The sequence below is a fragment of the Salvelinus namaycush genome, chromosome 19 (genome assembly GCF_016432855.1).
Source record: "Salvelinus namaycush isolate Seneca chromosome 19, SaNama_1.0, whole genome shotgun sequence".
In the NCBI taxonomy this organism is placed as follows: domain Eukaryota; kingdom Metazoa; phylum Chordata; class Actinopteri; order Salmoniformes; family Salmonidae; genus Salvelinus; species Salvelinus namaycush.
Window position 1 is genome coordinate 49,982,993 of NC_052325.1, and position 25,673 is coordinate 50,008,665.

The following is a 25,673-nucleotide window of genomic DNA, read 5'->3' on the forward strand; positions in this document are numbered from 1 at the left end:
CCACGTTGAAAGTCACTGAGCTCTTCAGTAGGGGCCATTCTACTGCCAATGTTTGTCTATGGATATTTTATGGCTGTGTGCTCAATTGTATACACCTATTAGCAATGGGTGTGGCTGAAATAGCTGAAACCACTCATTTGAAGAGGTGTCTATGTACTTTTGTCCAGTGTAAGTTATTTATTTTTGTATAGTTTAAGATCAATGAATCAATCAATGTGCATGCAGAAACATAGATATTAAAACAAACTATTTTGAAAATCTACCTTCAACCAAGCAGTCTGGGAAGAATGATAATGATTTTTCACTCAGAGAGTTAACGGAAATGTACTCAACAGAGTCGAGCAACAACACCACAACACAGTGTTGATTCTACTGTGATTCAAAAAACACTTGATTTATTCACGGCATGTGGTGTCAATTTAAATCCCACTGGTGTTAACCCCACAAGAACCAACACTCCGATATAACATTCGCAATACTTTCTACCTGACCACCGAGATTTTAACACTTTCAAATTTGCTGTGTAGTTAGGAGTGGTAACAGAGTAGAGGAGAAAGGGAGAATGTGACTTCTGTTGCCCCTAGAGTAATGGTGCTAATTTGGAAACATGCCTGTGGACCCCGGTGCCTCCTCATGCTCCCTGCGCTAGTAGTCTCCAAAACGAAATATTCCAATTAACCACACACAAGACATTTTTTTCAGATGGACGCATCACATTAAGGGCCTTATGGTTCTGAGGGTGTAGAAGACTATGGTTTTAGCTGTGTCTTTGGGAAACAGAGATTAACAAAGCTGATTCCGAGCAGTGAATAATGTTATAAAGTCTGTTTTGGTCAGACAGGATTTTAGTTGTTTTGAATTGTCGACTTAGCCTAAATAGTATTTACCGTAAATCTTAGCTTAGTTTTAGTTTTCGGAACTGGATTCTTTTGAGTGTATATTTCAGTAATCATCTTGCTTTTTTCATCGATTCGTTTCAGTCTTTAGTTGTTGGTTTAGTTAACGATTCTTGGATGACCACTCAATAAAATAACAGCATGTTAAATGGCATTGGCATGACTTATTGTTTCCCTTTTACAGCAATGTGCATCACTGGTCCAAAGTACGTGTCTTATGGCATTAGTTGCCCATGTCCCCAATGCTGGACTGGCACCCCTGATGGTTCATGGGGAAACCTTGACTTCTCCAGCCTCAGATGCTGGCTCTGTCAAAATATCCGGGATAGAGATTAGGCCCTCAGAGGGGTAACACCTCCTCATTACAGCCAATCACCAGCTAGAATTTAAGTTTACATCATTCAAGGGAAATGTCGCCTTCAGCCTATAACGATCCATTATCTTGTCATAACCTCGTCATACAGTGTTGAGTACTACATTACAATTGTCCCAACCAGCACTGTCTTCATTAGAAATTATAAACACTATCTAGGTTGACAGCCAATTCCATTTAAACTCAAACCAGGAAACAAATTGGAATGCAATGCAGTAAATGACAAGCGCCCACACTGTAGCTCACAAAGACCCCCCCCCCCCCCCTCCCCACACGCACAATTTTAATTAGAATGGAATTTACCCTCAACCTTGAAAACATTGGTCCTTTATCGAAATGTGTGCCCTCTACTGGCACACATTTCGTTGTGTGCCAGTAGATTAAAGTAATAGGTTAAAGTAGGTTAAAGTAATAGCCAGATTGAATTCCAAATCGACAGATAGTCTCTTCTCCATAGCCACTACTGTAGATCTGACTATGGGAGGATTGGATAGGTGAAAGCAATATGGCAACATTTCCATCCAGCCAGTCAGAAGGCAAGATTAAGCTATTATGATAATGCTACAGCGACCCAATCCTCTCAGAGCTACTGGAGTTCTTAGGCACAAATAAGCCTTTGGATGTAGGCTAGGAGTCCATTTGGAATTGTGCTTATGTCACTGTAACACAGGTTATGGAGAGCTTAGAATAACTTATAACACATATAACATGCAACTTACATTTTTTCGAACAATAAATATTTGAAGAAAGACCCTCAGCAAAAATATGTTTATGATTGGATGTTAAGCATTATGATAATAACATTATACTTTATTATTAAAAAAAACACTCACATAATAACAACCACCGATCAAAATGGAAAAAAGTAATTGTATTTATGTTCATGTTTAAACTGATCTCAATAAATGTATATAATATTGATCTGCAAGAAGCGAATTATCAACCATAAATATAACCCCTCTTACATTTTCCTCTCTTACATTTTCAAACAGCATATTTTACATCAGCTTTAAGAGATAAAAGGGCCCTTGCATTTTTTTGCTGCTCTAGTACAAAGAAAATAAAGGTGATTGAGCATGTATGATCAAAATGACAGCCTGTAATGGAATTTGTTTCTTTTTTTTAAGCAGTAAATGAGGCTGAATTAACTGTTTCGCTGCCAGACAAGGCTCCTCTGATAACCAGGTGTAGCGGTGGTAAGGATTCACTCCATGGTGCTGAAAAGAAAGCTCTGCTGTTGAGACAGCTTTATGTAGGCCCTGACAGTTTGTGGGCACAGTTTGTCACCCTATAGTGCAAGTAATGTTTTGTTTAGTGTTATGTTGTGTAGTGGCTTTGCTGACATGCATCTGAATAAAAAATTGTAGTTTGCCCCAGCAAGATTTACTGTGCACATATCACCCAAAACATTGCTATGTAAAAGCATTGTGAATTACCTTGGTCCTAGACCCATGTTAGCAAATCAAAACATTAAAAACAAACACGTGTTTTAATTTGGGACAGTTTATTTTATTTTTGGGGCGTTTGAAATTGCACTTCGGGACAATTCTGGGATGGTTAGTCTCTCTCGAACCCTGCATATATCATGAGCATAGACACGATAGCTGTGTTTTAAAATGATTAAATAAACTGAATTCACAGTAAAACACATGATAATGCCAAAAAATAAAGTGTCCTTTGAATAGTCGGTTGAGGGCAGGTGAGGAGAATCATGTTAACAGTGTGGGTATCATGTTTACTTTACATATAATAAATTAGTTAGGATCACTTAAAGGCGCAGGACAGATAAATACAGAGAACAAAAATAAACGTGCAATGCCATTGGCACAAGGGTCGTGTGATGCAGTGAAGAATGATGGGTAGAAATTAGTGTTCACATTCCAGTGACCTCAGACGTCAGCCTAGAATAGTTACGGAAGAGGGGAGAAGGGAAGGGTGAAGGAAAAAGAGAGAAAAAAACTATTCTGAGATTGGACACTTTCGCACAACAGTGAAACTCTGCAGAATTCTGGCTTTTAGTTACCCAAAAATGTAAATGTTACATTTACTATTGTTTTTTGGTCATGCATATGGATTTTATGATGCACTTTGATAAAAACCAATCCAAATTTTCCAGCTAATTCTGGATTTTCCCTAATTGAAAAACCTGCACCTAAGTGTCTTGAACTACGAATAGTGTGAGTTCAAACGTAGTCCTCTATCACAATGAAAGTTGTTGACTTAATAATTTAAGTCTCCCTGCAAAAAGGAGAACCTCCGAAACCTCCTTACTATTTACATAAAAAGCACTTCCTTTTCATTCCAAATTTGATGCAACAATACCTCTTCACAAACGCATCACATCACTCGAGACTCATGGCCAATAGCATTGCTCAGTAGCAATCTGAATAGCAATATTTTTTTGTTTTTCACTTTTTATCTGTTTTTACTTGCCTGACAATTAACTACAAGATTGAATCTGCAAACTTATCTCTGACCTAGCAAACAGAAAAAGAATGTAACAATTATCCTAAGCATTCGGCATGCTGAAACACTATACGTAACTCTTTACATTACATGAACAGAATTCAAGTCAAATTTTTTCACTTTGCTTTACAAATAGCCTCTTTAGCCTCTTCAAAGCTGCTAAAGCTTAAGTGTCAAGTGCTAAAGGAATCAGGTAGCCATTAAGTTCTGTGGGAGTATACATGGGGTTATTGGGGAGACAGTTGCTGCTGTTAGCTTCTTCATAGTGGAACCAGATTTGGGCCTCAGGATGTTGTCATGGATGACGGGTCATTCCACATGGCAGCCACGTCCCTGAACCTGTCAGTGGAATTGTGGGAAAGCAATAGCCATTAGTCTCTTTCCAACCGCTTCTCTGCAAACCAAACCCTAAAAGAAAGAAGTCACAGAAAACAAAGCCCCCATGTTGTAAATTGTGTGTATCAGTCAGGATTGAAGCATATGGATTGGGACTGTACCCCTGACACTGTCTCGTTTCAGGGTTGTGTTCATTAGGTTCCAAGGGAAGAAAACGGACTAAAACAGGGACAGACTACCTGGCCTTTGTTCTCCGGGCTCTAATGACCATGACCCAACTTTGAAGATAAGTTATATGAACATTTCTGAAACTTTATGGGAAAAAGCTTTTTATTTTGTTTTGTGATAATGAGAGAGTGGTTTTAGAGGACATTGAGAAGAAGGAGAGAGGGGAGAGCATAAGGGAACTTAAAAATACAAATTTGATCTTCAATATTGTATAATACACTGCTCAGCTCCTGGCTATACTGCCTCTGGAAAATACAGGAGTAGATGCTACCAACCACCACCAGGGTCAGATTCCCTTCTATTTAAAAGGTTAATGGACTTTGTGCTGAGACAAAGTCTCTGTCCCAAATGGCACCCTATTCCCTAAATATATAGGAAGCAGACTGCCATTTGGGACGCACACCGGCTGAATCCTCTGTATTAGCCTACTTGATGTATCTATAAATAAAGAGCTTGGTACAGAGAAGGAAGGGGGATACCTAGTCAGTTGTACAGCTGAATGCCCTCAACTGAAATGTGTCTCCTGCATTTTACCCAACCCCTCTGAATCAGAGAGGTGCGGGGGGCTGCCATAATCAACATCCACAGCACCCGGGGAACAGTAAGTTAACTGCCTTGCTCAGGGGCAGAACTACATATTTTTACTTTGTCAGCTCAGGGATTCGATCCAGCAACCTTTGCGGTTACTGGCCCAATGCCCTAACCACTAGACTACCTAAGTTATGTGTTACTTACCTGTGTTATGGTGGATGTGTTTTCTACTGGGCTCAGTCATTAGCCAGAGCAGTGACACTTAACCTAAAGCAGCCTGCCATGAAAGATCTATCATAATAATGATATAATCCTCATCAATAATGACACAACATTTTCAAAATGTAATCAATTGCTGACTAATCTCAATAAAACATGTCATTGGGTTAGGTCTGTTGCCACCTAACTGCCATCACACAATATGACTCATATTGATGCCAGAAATAGCCGTGGAGGCGTTTGACAAAAGACTTCTTTGTACAAAGGGACTCCTCCACAGACAACCATTTCCCACGGAAATGTACTGGAGGTCACTGATTCGGCCTCATGCTAACAATGCACACTGCTTGCATTAGCATTATTAGTGTCAGCGCTCTGATGTTGGCGGTGGGTAAGAGGTTACCTTGCGTTGATGAGGTACTGGGCAAGGCTGATGTTGGCGGGGGTTCCCGTGATGGTGATCTGGCGCTCCGACGAGCCCTCCATGGCGTTAGCGATTTTGATCTGCGCCCCAGACATCTGGCGGATCTCGTTGATTTTGGTTCCCTGGCGCCCGATTATGCAGCCTATTAGCTGGGAAGAAATGGCAGCGGTTCTTAACTGGGAAACCTGGAACAGAAGCCTTGGGCTGGCTTTCATTGATTTGAGCTTTAAAAAGCTCAATCATGAAAGCAGTGCGACATCATTGGCTCATTGCAGGGTCAGTTCCATTGAAACACAGTAACTACAAGAAAATCATTTAAAGTAATTTGAGAAATTGTATTTTTCATGTCATTGAAAGTTGATGGTGTTACAAGGCAGCATTTTTAAGTCTGTGTATGTATGTGTTAACTAATATTTTATCTTCACAGTAAAAGTTATCTTGTGGGGAAGTTCTTTGAATTACTGTTAATCTACTGAGCGGAGAGTTAAAATGACTTGACCCTGATACCGGTTCATTAGTAGTTTATCCTACTGTTGTCCTTTACTCACATCATTTGGAATTGTGAGTTCATGAGTACTGGCCGGGGGGCTGGTATCCAAACCTGTGTTGGGAAACAGGGAAGGAGAGAACATGGCATGAATAGCATTTTTTATCAATTGGAGGATGTCTTTGCTGTGAGTCAGGACCTTGGTCTCAGGATTGCAGTCCTAAGGCATCAATGAACCAAGGACCTTGGTTTGTTACCATAGTAGTCAACATGAGAGCCGTGCCCTTGGGGTGAGATCCAACATAATAGAGATCCCATTAACTCTAATGTACAGTGGGATCCAAATTTATTGCCACCCTTGATAGAGATGAGCAAAAAAGACTGTATAAAATAAATAATAAAAATACTGAGCTATATTGTATTCTCAAATAAACAGGAAATGTTTATTTTATTTTATACTAATACAATTGCTAACAGGATTTTTTTTTGTTTAAAGCCCCTATGCTGCCTTTTTAATTTAAATGTTTAAATCATCACTTTGTTCACATATTATTATTATTTTTTTATAACTTGTTATAATCTATTTCCCTGGGCCTCCTTTAGCCACTGAAATGCTCAGTCAGACTGTGTGGGCATGGGGATACAAATTTAAACATACACTACATGACCAAAAGTATGTGGACACCTGCTCGTTGAACATCTCATTCCAAAATCATGGGCATTAATTTGGAGTTGGTCGCCCCTTTGCTGCTGTAACAACCTCCACTCTTCTGGGAAGGCTTTCCACTAGATGTTGGAACATTGCTGTGATCTTGCTTCCATTCAGCCACCAGAGCATTAGTGAGGTCTGTCACTGATGTTGGGCGATTAGGCCTGGGTCGGTGTTCCAATTCATCACAAAGGTATTCGATGGGGTTCAGGTCAGGGCTCTGTGCAGGCCAGTCACGTTCTTCCACACCGATCTCGACAAACCATTTCTGTATGGACCTCACTTTGTGCACGGGGGCAATGTCATGCCCCGTGAAACAGGAAAGGGCCTTCCCCAAGCTGTTGCCACAAAGTTGGAAGCACAGAATCGTTTATAATGTCATTGTATGCTGTGGCATTAAAATGTCCCTTCCATGGAACTAAAGGGCCAAGCCCGAACCATGAAAAACAGCTCCCGACCATTTTTCCTCCTACACCAAACTTTACAGTTGGTACCATGCATTGCGGCAGGTAGCGTTCTCCTGGCATCCACCAAACCCAAATTCGTCCGTTGGACTACCAGATGGAGAAGCATGATTCATCACTCCAGAGAATGCGTTTCCACAGCTCCTGAGTCCAATGGCGGCAAGCTTTACACCACACCAGCCGAAGTCTTGGCATTGCACATTGTGATCTTAGGCTTGTGTTCGGCTTCTCGGCCATGGAAACCCATTTCATGAAGCTCCCGACGAACAGTTCTTGTGCTGCCATTGCTTCCAGAGCAGTTTGGAACTCGGTAGTGAGTGTTGCAATCGAGTAGAGGCGATTTTTATGTGCTATGCGCTTCAACACTCGCCAGTCCTGTTCTGTGAGCTTGTATTTGTATTTATTAAGGATCCACATTAGCTGCTGCCAAGGCAGCAAATCAAGTCAAACTTTATTTGTCACATGCTCCGAATACAACAAGTGTAGACCTTACCGTGAAATGCTTACTTACAAGCACTTAACCAAGAGTGCAGATCAAGAAGAGTTAAGAAAATATTTACCAAAAAAACGAAAGTAAAAAATAATAAAAAGTAACATAATAAAATGACAATTACGAGGCTATATACCGAGTCAATGTGCGGGGGTTCAGGTTTGTCGAGGAAATTTGTACACGTAGTTAGGGTGAAGTGATAATAAACAGCAAGTAGCAGCAGCGTACACAACAAATGGAGGGGGGTGTCAATTGATTAATTGTTCAGCAGTCTTATGGCTTGGGGGTAGATGCTGTTAAGGAGCCTTTTGGTCCTACACTTGGCGCTCTGGTACTGCTTGCCGCGTGGTAGCAGAGATAACAGTCTATGACTTGGGTGACTGGAGTCTTTGACAATTTTTAGGGCCTTCCTCTGACACGCCTGGTATAGAGGTCATGGATGGCAGGAAGCTTGGCCCCAGTGATGTACTGGGCCATTCGCACTACCCTCTGTAGTGCCTTGCGGTCGGAGGCCGAGCAGTTGCCATACCAGGCAGTGATGCAACCGGTCAGGATGCTCTTGATGGTGCAGCTGTAGAACTTTTGAGGATGTGTGGACCCATGCCAAATCTTTTCAGTCTCCTGAGGTGGAAAAGGTGTTGTCGTGCCCTCTTCACGACTGTCTTGGTGTGTTTGGACCATGATAGTTTGTTGGTGATGTGGACACCAAGGAACTTGAAAGTCTCGACCCACTCCACTACAGCTCCAGAGATGTTAATTAATAGGGGCCTATTCAGCCAGCCTTTTCCTGTAGTCCACGATCAGCTCCTTTGTCTTGGCACCACACTGCCAGATCTCTGATCACCTCGCTATAGGTTGTCTCATTGTTGTCGGTGATCAGGCCTACCACTGTTGTGTCGTCAGCAAACTAAATGATGGTGTTGGAGTTGTGTTTGGCCACGCAGTTGTGAGTGAACAGGGAGTACAGTAGGGGACTGAGTACACACCCCTGAGCGGGCCCAGTGTTGAGGATCAGCGGGACAGACATTTTGTTGCCTACCCTTACCACATGGGGGCAGCCCGTCAGGAAGTACAGGATCCAGTTGCAGAAGCAAGTCTTTAGTCCCAGGGTCCTTAGCTTAGTGATGAGCTTCGTGGGCACTGTAGCCAATGAACAGCATCCTCACATAGGTGTTCCTTTTGTCAAGGGAGGAAAGGGCAGTGTGGAGTGGGATTGAGATTGCTTCATCTGTGAATCGGTTGGGGCAGTATGCGAATTGGAGTGGGTCTACGGTATCCGGGAGGATGCTGTTTATGTGAGCTATGACCAGCATTTCAAAGAACTTCATGTCTACAGACGTGAGTGCTACGGGACAGTAATCATTTAGGCAGGTTACCTTCGCTTCCTTGGGAACAGGGACTATGGTGGTCTGCTTGAAACATGTCGGTATTACAGACTCAGGGAGAGGTTGAAAATGTCAGTGAAGACCCTTGCCAGTTGGTCTGTGCATGCTTTGAGTACACATCCTGGTAATCCGTCTGGCCCCACGGCTTTGTGAATGTTGACCTGTTTAAAGGTCTTGCTCACATCGGCTACCGAGAGCGTAATCACACAGTCATCCAGAACAGCTGGTGCTCTCATGCATGCCTCAGTGTTGCTTGCCTCAAAGCGAGCATAAAATGCATTTAGCTTGTCTGGCAGGCTCGCGTCACTGGGCAGCTTGCTTCTGGTTTTCCCTTTGTAGTCCGTAATAGTTTTCAAGCCCTGCCACATCCGATGAGCGTTAGAGCCGGTGTGTAGGATTCAATCTTAATCCTGTATTGACGCTTTGCTTGTTTAATGGTTCGTCTGAGGGCATAGCGGGATTTCTTATAAGCGTCCGGATTAGTGTCCCGCTCTTTGAAAGCGGCAGCTCTAGCCTTTAGCTCGATGCGGATGTTGCCTGTAATCCATGGCTTCTGGTTGGGATATATACGTACGGGAACTGTGGGGACGATGTCATCGATGCACTTATTGATGAAGCCAATGACTGAGGGGGTATACTCCTCAATACCATTGGATGAATCCCAGAACATATTCCAGTCTGTGCTAGCAAAACAGTCCTGTAGCATAGCATCCATGAATCTAAAATGGTGTTTTACGTTTTACGTGCCCCCAACCGATTGTGTTTTTTTGTATGTTTGTTTGTAACTTATTTATGTACTATTTTTGTACATAATGTTGCCACTACCGTCTCTTATGACCGAAAATACACTTCTAGACATCAGGACTGCGATTATTCGCCACAGACTAGCAGAATCCTTTTTCTTCTTTCATGACTCTGACAAGCCCGAGGCAGAGGAAATACGGCTCCCTCGGGAACAGGCCCCGACCCCAGTGATCTGCGTGAAGAGGAGACGGAGAAAGAAAGGCTGGAGGGCGGGCTGCCTTCTGAGGAGTAGGAAGCGATCAAATAAATCCCCACTCCTCTCAATTCTGCTCGCAAACATGCAACCTTTGGACAATAAAATGGAAGAGTTATTGGGAAGATTAACTACCAATGGGACATTTAAAACTGTAACATCTTATGCTTCACGGAGTCATGGCTGAACGACGACAATATCAACATACAGCTGGCTGGTTAGACGATGTACCGGCAGGATAGAACAGTGGCGTCTGGTAAGACAAGGGGCGGTGGTCTATGTATTTTTGTAAACAACAGATGGTACACGATATCTAAGGAAGTCTCGAGCTATTGCTCACCTGAGGTAGAGTTTCTCGTGATATGCTGCAGACCACATAACCTACCGAGAGAGTTTTCATCTATATTCCTTGTAGCTGTTTTACATACCACCACAGTCAGAGGCTGGCACTAAGACAGCATTGAATGAGCTGTATTCCGCCATAAGCACACAAGAAAACGCTCACCCAGAGGCGGCGCTGCTAGTAGCGGGGGAACTTTAATGCAGGGAAAATTAAATCAGTTTTATCTATTTTCTATCCACATGTTAAATGTGCAAACAGAGGGAAAAGAACTCTGGACCACCTATACTCCACACACAGAGATACATACAAAGCTCTCTCTCGCCCTCCATTTGGCAAATCTGACCATAATTCTATCTCCTGATTCCTGCTTACAAGCAAAAATTAAAGCAGGAAGCACCAGACACTTGATCATTAAAAAGTGGTCAGATGAAGCAGATGCTAAGCTACAGGACTGTTTTGCTAGCACAGACTGGAATATGTTCCGGGATTCCTCCAATGGCATTGAGGCATTGAGGAGTAAACCACATCTGTCATTGGCTTCATCAATAACTGCATCGATGACGTTGTCCCCACAGTGACCGTACGTACATACCCCAACCAGAAACCATGGATTACAGGCAGCATCCGCATTGAGCTAAAGGCTAGAGCTGCTGCTTTTAAGGAGCGGGACTCTAACCCGGAAGCTAATAAAAAATACCACTATGTCCTCCGACGAACCATCAAACAGGCAAAGCTTCAATACAGGACTAAGATCGAGTCAAACTACACCTGCTCTGACGCTCGTCAGATGTGGAAGAGCCTGCAAACCATTACAGACTACAAAAGGAAGCACAGCCGGGAGCTGCCCAGTGACACGAGCCTACCGGACAAGCTAAACTACTTCCATGCTCGTTTCGAGGCAAATAACACTGAAACATGCATGAGAGCATCAGCTGTACCGGAAGACTGTGTGTCACGCTCTCTGCAGCCGATGTGAGTAAGACCTTTAAACAGGTCAACATTCTGTCCGCAGGGACAGACGGATTACCAGGATGTGTACTGCGAGCATGCGCTGACCAACTAGCAAGTTTCTTCACTGACATTTTCAACCTCTCCCTTACTGAGTCTGTAATACCAACATGTTTCAAGCAGACCTGTGCCCAAGAACACTAAGGTAACGGGCCTAAATGACTACCAACCCATAGCACTCACGTCTGCAGCCATGAAGTGCTTTGAACGGCTGGTCATGGCTCACATCAACACCATCATCCCAGAAACCCTAGACCAATTCCAATTTGCATACCGCCCCAACAGAGCCACAGATGATGCAGTCTCTATTGCACTCCACACTGCCCTTTCCAACCGGGACAAAAGGAGCACCTGAGAGAATGTGAGAATGCTGTTCATTGACTACAGCTCAGCGTTCAACGCCATAGTGCCCTCAAAGCTCATAAATAAGCTATGGACCCTGGGATTAAACACCTCCCTCTGCAACTGGATCCTGGACTTCCTGACGGGCGCCCCAGGTGGTAAGGGTAGGTCATAGAGGTCGACCGATTACTCGGAATGGCCGATTAATTAGGGCCGATTTCAAGTTTTCATAACAATCGGATATCGGTATTTTTGGACACCGGTTTGGCCGAATTTTTACACCTTTATTTAACTAGGCAAGTCAGTTAAGAACACGTTCTTATTTTCAATGACGGCCTAGGAACGGTGGGTTAACTGCCTTGTTCAGGGGCAGAACGAAATATTTTTACCTTGTCAGCTCGGGGATTCAATCTTGCAACCTTACAGTTAACTAGTCCAACGCTCTAACCACCTGCCTCTCATTGCACTCCACGAGGAGCCTGCCTGTTACGCGAATGTAGTAAGAAGCCAAGGTAAGTTGCTAGCTAGCATTAAACTTATCTTAGAAAAAACAATCAGTCAATCAATCATAATCACAAGTTAACTACACATGGTTGATGATATTACTAGTTTATCTAGCGTGTCCTGCGTTGCATATAATCGATGCGGTGCGCATTCGCGGAAAAAGGACTGTCGTTACTCCAACGTGTACCTAACCATAAACATCAATGCCTTTCTTAAAATCAATACACAGAAGTATATATATTTTAAACCTGCATATTTAGCTAAAAGAAAGCCAGGTTAGCAGACAATATTAACCAGGTGAAATTGTGTCACTTCTCTTGCGTTCATTGCACGCAGAGTCAGGGTATATGCGATAATAATAAACATTTTGTTTTCGAAATGATCGTTTCCGGATTCGACCATATTAATGACCAAAGGCTCGTATTTCTGTGTGTTATTATGTTATAATTAAGTCTATGATTTGATATTTGATAGAGCAGTCTGACTGAGCGATGGTAGGCAGCAGCAGGCTCGTAAGCATTCATTCAAACAGCACTTTCGTGCGTTTTGCCAGCAGCTCTTCACTGTGCTTCAAGCATTGCGCTGTTTATGACTTCAAGCCTATCAACTCCCGAGATTAGGCTGGTGTAACCGATGTGAAATGGCTAGCTAGTTAGCGGGGTGCTCGCTAATAGCGTTTCAAACGTCACTCACTCTGAGACTTGGAGTAGTTGTTCCCCTTGCTCTGCATGGGTAACGCTGCTTCGAGGGTGGCTGTTGTGGATGTGTTCCTCGTTCGAGCCCAGGTAGGAGCAAGGAGAGGGACGGAAGCTATACTGTTACACTGGCAATACTAAAGTGCCTATAAGAACATCCAATAGTCAAAGGTATATGGAATACAAATGATATAGAGAGAAATAGTCCTATAAATACTATATTAACTACAACCTAAAACCTCTTACTGTCATGCCCTGACCTTAGATATCTGTTTTTCTATATATTTTGGTTAGGTCAGGGTGTGACTAGGGTGGGTACTCTAGTTTTTCTATGTCTAGGGTTTTGTATGTCTAGGGGTTTTTGTATGTCTATGTTGGCCTGATATGGTTCCCAATCAGAGACAGCTGTTTATCGTTGTCTCTGATTGGGGATCATATTTAGGTAGCCATTTTTCCTCATTTGTGTGGTGGGATCTTGTCTATGTATAGTTGCCTTAGTGCACGTCAGTAGCTTCACGTTTTGTTTGGTTGTTTGTTAGGTGAGTTTCAGTTGATTAAAATTATGTGGAACTCTACTCACGCTGCGCCTTGGTCTCATCATTATGACGAACGTGACACTTACCTTGGAATATTGAAGTCTCATGTTAAAAGGAATCACCAGCTTTCATATGTTCTCATGTTCTGAGCAAGGAACTTAAACGTTAGCTTTTTTACATGGCACATATTGCACTTTTACTTTCTTCTCCAACACTTTGTTTTTGCATTATTTGAGGCTAAATATATTTTTATTGATGTATTATATTAAGTTAAAATAAGTGTTTATTCAGTATTGTTGTAATTGTCATTACTACAAATAAATAAATAAAAATTGGCCGAATAATCGGTATCGGCTTTTTTTGGTCCTCCAATAATCGATATCGGTATTGGCATTGAAAAATCAACACAGGTGCCCCGCAAGGGTGCGTGCTCAGCCTCCTCCTGTACTCCCTGTTCACTCATGACTGCACAGCCAGGCACGACTCCAACACCATCATTAAATTTGCTGATGACTTAACAGTGGTAGGCCTGATCACCGACAACAACAAGACAGCCTATAGGGAGGAGGTCAGAGACCTGGCCGTGTGGTGCCAGGACAACAACCTCTCACTGAACGTGATCAAGACAAAGGAGATGATTGTGGACTACAGGAAAAAGAGGACCGAGCAGGCCCCCATTCTCATCGAAGGGGCTACAGTGGAGCAGGTTGCAGGCTTCAAGTTCCTTGGTGTCCACATCACCAACAAGCCAACATGGTCCAAGCACACCATGACAGTTGAGAAGCGGGCACGACAAAACATATTCCCTCTCAGGAGACTGAAAAGATTTGGCATGGGTCCTGAGATCCTCAAACGGTTCTACAGCTGCACAATCGAGAGAAACCTGACTGGTTGCATCACTGCCTGTTATGGCAACTGCTCGGCCTCCGACCACAAGGCACTACAAGGGTCGTGCGAATGGCCCAGTATATCACTCGGGCCAAGCTTCCTGCCATCCAGGACCTCTATACCAGTCGGTGTCAGAGGAAGGCCCTAAAAATTGTCAAAGACTCCAGCCACCCTAGTCATAGACTGTTCTCTCTGCTACCACATGGCAAGCGGTGCCAGGGCGCCAAGTATATCTCCAAGAGGCTTCTAAACAGCTTCTACCCCCAAGCCATAAGACTCCTGAACATCTAGTCAAATGGCTACCCAGACTATTCACATTGCCCTCCCCTCTCCACACCACTGCCACTATCTGTTGTCATCTATGCATAGTCACTTTAATTAACTCTACTTACATGTACATACTACCTCAACAATCCGGTGCCCCCGCACATTGGCTCTGTACCGGCACCCGCCTGTATATATTCTTATTTTTTACTGCTCCTCTTTAATTACTTACTTTTATCTCTTATTCTTATTCATATTTTTTTAAACTGCACTGTCGGTTAGGGGCTCGTAAGTAAGCATTTCACTGTAAGGTTGTTTTCGGCGCATGTGATTAATACAATTTTATTTTATCTGATCTGATCTGACCACTTCCGTATAGAGCGAGTCACTGGTACTTCCTACTTTAGTTTTTTCTTGTATGCAGGAATCATGAGGATATAATTATGGTCAGATTTGCCAAATGGAGGGCGGGGGAGAGCTTTGTATGCATCTCTGTTTGTGGAGAAAAGGTTGTCGAGAGTTATTTTCCCTCTGGTTGCACATTTGACATACTGGTAGAAATGAGGAAAAATGGATTTAAGTTTGCCTGCATTAATGTCCCTAGCCTTATAGAGTTGGTTGAGTGCAGTCTTAGTGCCAGCATCAGTTTGTGGTGGTAAATAGACGGCTACGAATAATATAGTTGAGAACTCTCTTGGTAGACAGCTTGGTCTACAGCTTATCATAAGATACTCAACCTCAGGCGAGCAATACCTCGAGACTTCTTTAATATTAAACATCGCACACCAGCTGTTATTGACAAATAGACATACACCCCCATCCCTCGTCTTACCAGACGTAGCTTCTCTGTTTGGCAGGTGCATAGAAAATCCCGCCAGCTCTATTTAATCGATGTCGTCGTTCAGCCACGACTCGGTGAAACATAAGATATTACAGTTTTTAATGTCCTGTTGGTAGGATAATCTTGATTTTCCAATGATTGCACGTTGGCCAATATAACAGATAGCAGTGGGAGTTTACTCCCTCACCCACAAATTCTCAGAAAGCAGCCCGAATGACGGGGATTTGGGCCTGTTCCCGGAAAAACAGTATATCCTTCTCGTCAGACTCGTTAAAGGAAAAAGCTTCTTCCAGTTCGAGATGAGTAATCGCTGTTCTGATGTCGAGAAGTTATTTTCGGTCACAAGAGACGGTAGCAGCCACATTATGTACATAATTAGTTAAAAAATTTGTTGCAAACAACAACAAAAAACTAACAACATAGCACAGTTGGTTAGGAGCATGTAAAACGTCAGCCATCCTCTCCGGCTACTCTTCCTGTGGTCTAGAAACATTAAGGCAGTTAAATACAGTTTAGAATATTACATGACAATACATTTCATAACACTTTTCACAACACAAAGTTTGTGACCTCAGGCCACTACTCTACTACCACATATCTACAATACAAAATCCATGTGTACGTGTGTGTAGAGTGCGTGTCTTATCACACTCCCTGCTATTCCATAAGGTATATTTTTTATCTTTTTTTTATCTGATTCTACTGCTTGCATCAGTTACTTGATGTGTAATAGAGTTCCATGTAGCCATGGCTCTATGTATTATTGTGCGTCTCCCATAGTCTGTTCTTGACTTGGGGATTGTGAAGAGACCTTTGGTGGCACGTGTTGTTGGGTAATGATGAAGTCAATATCTCCATGCTGCCTTGTTTTGAGCCAATTGTAATTTTCCGAGGTTCCTCTTTGTGGCACCTGACCACCAGAGTGAACAGTAGTCCAGGTGAGACAAACTAGGGCCTATAGGACCTGTCTTGTTGATAGTGTTGTTAAAAAGGCAGAGCAGTGCTGGCTTTACTCAAAGCCAGTGGCATGTTATTATTAAAGATTGAGAAAAGTAAGGGGCCTAGACAGCTGCCCTGGGGACTTCTACCTGGACTATGTTGGAGAGGCTTCCATTAAAGAACACACTCTGTCTTCTGTTAGACAGGTAACTCTTTACACACAATATAGCAGGCATTACCTACAAGTGTTCTGTTAGTATGTTGTCAATTTGCTTACAGTAAAATAGCATTGTATCTGGTCAAACAGTATTTTTTCAAAAGTTTACTAAGGGTTGGTAACAGGCTGAGCCAGTAAAGGGGGTTTTACTATTCTTGGGTAGCGGAATTACTTTTTCTTCACTCCAGGCCTGAGTGCACACACTATCTAGTAGGCTTAGACTGAAGATATGGCAAAAAGGAAAGGCAATATCATCCGCTATTATCCTCAGGAATTTTCCATCCAAGTTATCAGACCCCAGGGGCTTGTCATTGTTGTAGACACAGTCTTTTTTTCACCTTTTCCAGACACACTTTACGGAATTTAAAATTATAATGCTTGTCTTTCATAATTTGATGAGTTATACTTGGATGTGCAGTGTCAGCATTTGTTGCTGGCATGTCATGCCTAAATTTGCTAATCTTGCCAATGAAAAAATCATTGAAGTACTTGGCGTAATCTCCGGGTTTTGTGATGAATGAGCCATCTGATTCAATGAATGATGGAGCTGAGTTGACCTTTTTGCCCAAAATTTCATTTAAGGTGCCCCAAAGCTTTTTACTATCATTCTTTAAATCATTTATAAAGTTTCATAGTATAGTTTCTTCTTCTTTTTATTCAGTTTAATCACATGATTTGTCAATTTGCAGTACACACTTATTTGCTCTTCTTTTTGCCTCATCCCTCCTGCTCTAGTTTTGTCTTATCTTGATTATTGTTCAGATGTGTGGTCGAGTGCTGCAAGGAAAGACGTAGTTAAGCTGCAGCTGGCCCTGAACAGAGTGGCACGTCTTGCTTTTCATTGTAATCAGAGGGCTGATATAAATACTATGCATGCCAGTCTCTCTTGGCTAAGAGATGAGGAGAGACTGACTGCATCACTTCTCTTTATAAGAAACATTAATGTGTTGAAAGTCACAAATTATTTGCATCATCAACTTACACACAGCTCTGACACACACACTTTCCACACCACACATGCCACCAGGGGTCTTTTCACAGTCCCCAAATCCAGAACAAATTCAAGAAAGCGCACAGTATTATATAGAGCTATTATTGCATGGAACTCCGTTCCATCTCATATTGCTCAAATGAACAGCAGTCCTGGTTTCAAAAAACAGATAAAGCAACACCTCACGGCACAACGCTTCTCCCCTATTTGACCTAGACAGTTTGTGTGTATGTATTGGTATTGATATGTAGGCAACGTGTGCCTTTTTTAAATGTATTTTTTAATTGATGTAGTTCTGTCCTTGAGCTGTTCTTTTCTATTAAATGTTCTGTATTATGTCATGTTACAAGTTTTGTGTGGACCCCAGGAAGAGTAGCTGCTGCTTTTGCAACAGCTAATGGGGATCCATAATAAAATACCAATGCCAACCATACATGTTTTTAATTCCTCATCAATCCACAGGGATTTAACAGTTTTTACAGTCATTTTCTAAATGGGTGCATGCGAATTAGTAACTGGAATAAGCAATTTTATAAATGTGCCAAGTGCAGCGTCTGCTTGCACCTCATTACTGTTGTTGTCTTAGCTGATTAGCTGTTGTTGTCTCACCCGTTGTTGTCTTAGCTAGCTCTCCAAATCAACACCTGTGATTACTTTATGCCTTGTGGTATGTCTCTCTCATATGTCAATATGCCTTGTATACTGTTGTTTAGGTTAGTTATCATTGTTTTAGTTTACAATGGAGCCCCTAGTTCCACTCATTATACCTCTGATACCTCCTTTGTCCCACCTCCCACTCATGCGGTGACCTCACCCATTATAACCAACTTATCCAGAGATACAACCTCTCTTATCATCACTCAGTGCCTGGGCTTACCTCAGCTGTACCCACACCCCACCATACGCACCCCACCATACCCCTGTCTGCACATTATGCCCTGAATCTATTCTACCACGCCCAGCAATCTGCTCCTTTTATTCTTTGTCCCCAATGCTCTAGGCGACCAGTTTTGATAGCCTTCAACCGTACCCTCATCCTACTCCTCCTCTGTTCCTCGGGTGATGTGGAGGTAAACCCAGGCCCTGCGTGTCCCCAGGCACCCTCATTTGTTGACTTCTGTGATAGAAAAAACATTGGTTTCATGCATGTCAACATCAGAAGCCTCCTCCCTAAGTTTGTTTTACTCACTGCTTTAGCACACTCCGCCATCCCTGATGTCCTTGCCATGTCTGAATCCTGGCTAAGGAAGGCCGCCAACAATTCTGAGATTTCCATACCCAGCTAGAACATTTTCCGTCAAGATAGAACTGCCAAAGTGGGAGGAGTTGCAAACTACTGCAGAGATAGCTTGCACAGTTCTGTCATACTTTCCAGGTCTTTACCCAAACAGTTTGAACTTCTACTTTTAAAAATGAACCTCTCCAGAAATAAGTCTCTCGCTGCTGCCGCCTGCTATCGACCCCCCTCCGCTCCCAGCTGTGCCCTGGACACCATTTGTGAATTGATCGCCCCCCATCTAGCTTCAGAGTTTGTTCTGTTAGGTGACCTAAACTGGGATATGATTAACACCCCGGCAGTCCTACAATCTAAGCTAGATGCCCTCAATCTCACACAAATCATCAAGGAACCCACCAGGTACAACCCTAAATCTGTAAACATGGGTACCATCATAGACATTATCCTGACCAACTTGCCCTCCAAATACACCTCCGCTGTTTTCAATCAGGATCTCAGCGATCACTGCCTCATTGCCTGTATCCGCTATGGGTCCGCGGTCAAACGACCACCCCTCATCACTGTCAAACGCTCTCTAAAACAATTCTGCGAGCAGGCCTTTCTAATCAACCTGGCCCGGGTATCCTGGAAGGATATCGACCTCATCCCGTCAGTCGAGGATGCCTGGTCATTCTTTAAAAGTAATTTCCTCACCATCTTAGATAAGCATGCCCCGTTCATAAAATGCAGAACAAAGAACAGATATAGCCCTTGGTTCACTCCAGACCTGACTGCCCTTGACCAGCACAAAAACATCCTGTGGCGGACGGCAATAGCATCGAATAGTCCCCACGATATGCAACTGTTCAGGGAAGTCAGGAACCAATACACGCAGTCAGTCAGGAAAGCAAAGGCTAGCTTTTTCAAGCAGAAATTCGCATCCTGTAGCTCTAGCTCCAAAACGTTTTGGGACACTGTAAAGTCCATGGAGAACAAGAGCACCTCCTCCCAGCTGCCCACTGCACTGAGGCTAGGTAATACGGTCACCACTGATAAATCCATGATAATCGAAAATTTCAATAAGCATTTTTCAAACGGCTGGCCATGCCTTCCATCTGGCTACTCCAACCCCGGCCAACAGCTCCGCCTCCCCCGCAGCTACTCGCCCAAGCCTCCCCAGCTTCTCCTTCACCCAAATCCAGACAGGAGATGTTCTGAAAGAGCTGCAAAACCTGGACCTGTACAAATCAGCTGGGCTAGACAATCTGGACCCTCTCTTTCTAAAACTATGCGCCGCCATTGTTGCAACCCCTATTACCAGCCTGTTCAACCTCTCTTTCGTATCGTCCGAGATCCCTAAAGATTGGAAAGCTGCCGCGGTCATCCCCCTCTTCAAAGGGGGTGACACCCTAGACCCAAAGTGTTACAGACCTATATCCATCCTGCCCTGCTTATCTAAAGTATTCGAAAGCCAAGTTAATAAACAGATCACTGACCATTTCGAATCCCACCGTACCTTCTCCGCTGTGCAATCCGGCTTCCGAGGCGGTCACGGGTGCACCTCAGCCATGCTCAAGGTACTAAACGATATCATGACTGCCATCGATAAAAGACAGTACTGTGCAGCCGTCTTCATCGACCTGGCCAAGGCTTTCGACTCTGTCAATCACCATATTCTTATCGGCAGACTCAATAGCCTTGGTTTTTCTAATGACTGCCTCGCCTGGTTCACCAACTACTTTGCAGACAGAGTTCAGTGTGTCAAATCGGAGGGCATGTTGTCCGGACCTCTGGCAGTCTCTATGGGGGTACCACAGGGTTCAATTCTCGGGCTGACTCTTTTCTATGTATATATCAATGAAGTCATTCTTGCTGCGGGCGATTCCCTGATCCACCTCTACGCAGACAACACCATTCTGTATACTTCTGGCCCTTCCTTGGACACTGTGCTAACTAACCTCCAAACGAGCTTCAATGCCATACAACACTCCTTCCGTGGCCTCCAACTGCTCTTAACTTCTTGCGAATATAGGGGGTGCTGTTTCGACTTAGCATAAATCGGGCTCCAGATTAAACGGCTTCCTACTCAATTCTTGCTCGTACAATATGCATATTATTATTATTATTGGATAGAAAACACTCTCTAGTTTCTATAGCCGTTGGAATTTTGTCTCTGAGTGAAACAGAACTCCTTCTACAGCACTTTTCATGACAGGGAGTGAGATTTCAGACATCTTGGCCCCTGTTCCCAGGTTGGTTGTAATGTCCCTGTAAATGCTATGGAGAAACAGACACTGCCTACGTCTTCCTCTGGATGTCAGTACGTGGTGACGCTTTGAATGGAGTCGATTGCGCAATCAGGGCCTGTATAAAACACCAAATACCGGAAGTAGCTTTCGCTTTTGCTGCCTGCGCCTGACGCACGAAGGACGTCGGACTTGCCTCCTTCCAAGCTGTTGTTTAGCCAGTAATATTTCTCCGGTCATGTTTTTACTCGTTATAGGTGTTAAAAACATCATAAGGTAGTTAATTTGAACCGTTTTATAGCAATTTATATCCGTTTAGGGCGATTTTATGGCATTTCTGTGTAATACACTTTGAAGCGCTGGGCACTTTTCGAGTGCATGGTGAACGTTAGTGACCATTTCGACCGGACAAGAGGAGATCTTTCGACCAAAAGACGATTAGACCGGAGAAAGGATTCATTGCCCAAGATTCTGATGGAAGAACAGCTCATAGTAAGAACAATTTATGATGATAAATCGTGTTTCTGTCGAAAAATGTTAAACGCTTATGCCGCCATTTTGTTTGGTATAGCTTCGCTTGGCGCAACCTGTATTGAAAAGTAAGGATAATTTAAAAAATGTAATTCAGCGATTGCATTAAGAATTAAATTGTCTATCAATCGCTGTCCACCCTGTATTTTTTAGTCAAGTTTATGAGTATTTATGTATAAGACTAGATCACTGTCTAATATGGCGCCCGACATTTTCTGACCAGCTTGCCTACTTTTCTCATTGTCTAACCATGATTTTGGTGGCTAAATATGCACATTTTCGAACAAACTCTATATGTATGTTGTAATATGATGTTACAGGAGTGTCATCTGAAGAATTCTGAGAAGGTTAGTGAAAAAATTAATATATTTTGGCGATGATAACGTTATCGCTCTCTTTGCCGTGAATCAATGCTGGGGTAATGTTTGCACATGTGCTATGGTAATATAACGATTTATTGTGTTTTCGCTGTAAGACACTTAGAAAATCTGAAATATTGTCTGGATTCACAGGATCTGTGTCTTTCAATTAGTGTACGCTGTGTATTTTTAAGAAATGTTTTATGATTAGTAATTAGGGAATACACGTTGCTCTCTGTATTTTTTCTAGTCGAGTTGTGATGGTGGGTGCAATTGTAAACTATGATTTATACCTGAAATATGCACATTTTTCTAACAAAACCTATCCTATACAATAAATATGTTATCAGACTGTCATCTGATGAGGTTTTTTCTTGGTTAGTGGCTATCAATATCTTTATTTGGCCGAATTGGTGATAGCTACTGATGCAGTAAGAAAATGGTGGAGTAAGAAAATGGTTGTCTTTTGCTAACAGTGGTTAGCTAATAGATTTACATATTGTGTCTTCCCTGTAAAACATTTTACAAATCAGAGATGATGGCTTGAATCACAAGATCTGTATCTTTCATTTGGTGTCTTGGACTTGTGATTTCATGAACATTTTTTTTTATGATATCCCTGTAACTTTAGGCTAGGCTATGCTAGTCAGCTTTTGTGTTGGGGGGGATCCCGGATCCGGGTTTGGTAGGCGTTAGAGGTTAAACGCTAGTAAAACCAAATGCATGCTTCTCAACCATTCGCTGCCCGCACCCGCCCGCCCGGCTAGCATCACCACCCTGGACGGTTCTGACCTAGAATAAGTGGACAACTATAAATACCTAGGTGTCTGGCTAGACTGTAAACTCTCCTTCCAGACTCATATTAAACATCTCCAATCCAAAATCAAATCTAGAATCGGCTTTCTATTTCGCAACAAAGCCTCCTTCACTCATGCCGCCAAACTTACCCTAGTAAAACTGACTATCCTACCGATCCTCGACTTCAGCGATGTCATTTACAAAATAGCTTCCAACACTCTACTCAGCAAACTGGATGCAGTCTACCACCCACCACTGCGACCTGTATGCCCTAGTCGGCTGGCCCTCGCTACATATTTGTCGCCAGACCCACTGGATCCAGGTCATCTATAAGTCTATGCTAGGTAAAGCTCCGCTTTATCTCAGTTCACTGGTCACGATAACAACACCCACACGTTCCAGCAGGTATATCTCACTGATCATCCCCAAAGCCAACATCTCATTTGGCCGCCTTTCCTTCCAGTTCTCTGCTGCCAGTGACTGGAACGAATTGCAAAAATCGCTGAAGTTGGAGACTTTTATTTCCCTCACCAACTTTAAACATCAACTATCTGAGCAGCTAACCGAACGCTGCAGCTGTACATAGTCCATCTGTAAATAGCCCACCCAATCTACCTACCTCATCCCCATATTGTTTTTATTTTATTTACTTTTCTGCTCTTTTGCACACCAGTATCTCTACTTGCACATCATCATCTGCTCATGTATCACTCCAGTGTTAATCTGCTAAATTGTAATTATTCGCTCCTATGGCCTATTTATTGCCTACCTCCTCATGCCTTTTGCACACACTGTATATAGACTTTATTTTTTCTACTGTGTCATTGACTTGTTAATTGTGTTATTGGCTTGTTTATTGTTTACTCCATGTGTAACTCTGTGTTGTTGTAACGGCTTTCTTCCTGGGGTGAAGGAGAGGACCAAAATGCAGCGTGGCTAGTGTTCAACATGATTTAATAAAGAAGAGACAATAACGTGAACACTATACAAAATAACAAATGTGAAAACCGAGACAGTCCTATCTGGTGCAGAACACAAAGACAGAAGACAACCACCCACAACTCCCAACACAAAACAAGCCAACTATATATGATTCTCAATCAGGGACAACGATTGACAGCTGCCTCTGATTGAGAACCATATTAGGCTGAACACAGAAACAGACAAACTAGACACACAACATAGAATGCCCACCCAGCTCACGTCCTGACCAACACTAAACAAGCAAAACACACAAGAACTATGGTCAGGACGTGACAGTTGTTGTCTGTGTCACACTGCTTTGCTTTATCTTGGCCAGGTCGCAGTTGCAAATGAGAATTTGTTCTCAACTAGCCTACCTGGTTAAATAAAGGTGAAATAAAAAATAAAAAAATTAAATAAAAATTACACACCAGAGACCAGCAAATATTCTTTACATCAACAACATAGGAATCACTACAAAACGTATTGTATGACCTCTTATACACTATATTAGGCCCAGCCTTTGGAACTTTGGTTTTCCTAGATAGGGCTACTATGTTGTGATCACTACATCCGATGGATTGGGATACTGCTTTCGACTGAACCTGGTCGACTGGTCGACTGAACCTGAAGCAGGTTGCAGGCACTGGTTACAGTTTGAAGCTTTTTCTTGATTGGGCGGCTTGATGAAAGCCAGTCAATATTTAAATCACCCAGAAAAAATACCTCTCTGTTGATATCACATACAATATCAAGCATTTCACACGTTATACAGATACTGACTGTTAGCACTTGGTGGTCTATAGCAGCTTCCCACAAGAATGGGCTTTAGGCGAGGCAGATGAACCTGTAGCCATATTACTTCAACAGTATTTGACATTAGATCGTCTCTAAGCTTTACAGGAATGTGGTTCCGAATATAACCATGTATTGCGACCACTGTATCATCAAAGGTATTATCTAAGTGAGTTTCAGAGATAGTCAGAATATGAATGTCATCTGTTACTAGGAAATTATTGATTTCCTGAACCTTGTTTATTAAGCTACATATGTTAACGTGGGCAATTTTTAGCACTTTTCTGGGATGCTTGATTGTTTTCATTGCTTTACTGGGAAGCTTAGCAGAAGTAAACATGCTCATGTTATTTGTGTTAGTGTAGGGTGAGCTGCACAGTGGACTTCCTACTAGGGCACACCGCCTCAGTGGTAACAGTATAACTCTGGTTCAAAAGCACATGATTACTGCATACAATAGCTCTCGGAACAGCAGAGGCATTCAGGGCAGTTAGAGGGACATAAATTAGGTAATATCCATTGTGCCTACCAACGCCCCTGGGATAATGTATATTTGCTGAAGCATTATGACAACTCAGCGACACAATGGTACCTGAGCTGGGCTTGGGTCATTGATAAGTCATTGTCTCATCGCAGCCTTATTTTCCTGTGAAAGGATCCAGGAACTAAAATGATTTTGGTGGATCCCATACTCCTTATAAAACAAGCTTTGTTTCCAGAAGATATCAAAATTGTCAATAAATGTTACACCCACCGAGCTGCAATTGTCAAGTAGACAGTTATGGAGGGCTAAAGGTCTGCTGAAACATTCAATGCCACAATTTAGGGAAGGCACAGGGCCAGATATTATGGGGTGTTTGTTGGTGTCAAGCAGAGACCCAGTCAGTTCTTTAAAATCGATATTCAGCTGTTCTGAGCTGCCCTTTATAATGTAATTGAATCCCACATGAACTATGATAGACTCAATTATCCTGATGCAGGTTTAAAATGTTTGTGAGGTGTTTATTGATGAATTCATGCTCCTGGACAGCATAATGGTTTTGCTCCAGGGACTAAGACAGTTCTCACCATTGAACTGCCCAATACCATTCCTACCCCTCACACAACTCTTGGAACATTTCACGGGCCCACGAGAAGTAGAATAGCGTACACCCGCAGCTCCCGGCGATAGGTCCAGACCTTCCACAGCATG

The 25,673-nt window shown here is 42.8% G+C and overlaps 1 protein-coding gene across 5 annotated transcripts in view; it reads right to left on the reverse strand.

Annotated features, from left to right (window-relative positions):
* Positions 1-2,756: 2,756 nt before the first annotated feature.
* The window catches only part of pcbp3 (poly(rC) binding protein 3), a 155,499-nt gene continuing 132,582 nt past the window's right edge, over positions 2,757-25,673 (reverse strand). For all 5 annotated transcript variants that reach the window (XM_039015109.1, XM_039015108.1, XM_039015106.1 and 2 more), the window contains 3 exons: positions 6,022-6,074; positions 5,453-5,622; positions 2,757-4,074 (listed from right to left, as the gene is read on the reverse strand). In XM_039015109.1, the coding sequence (XP_038871037.1) occupies positions 4,020-4,074; positions 5,453-5,622; positions 6,022-6,074 (278 nt within the window). In that variant the 3' untranslated portion in view covers positions 2,757-4,019. The remainder of the gene's footprint in view (positions 4,075-5,452; positions 5,623-6,021; positions 6,075-25,673) is intronic.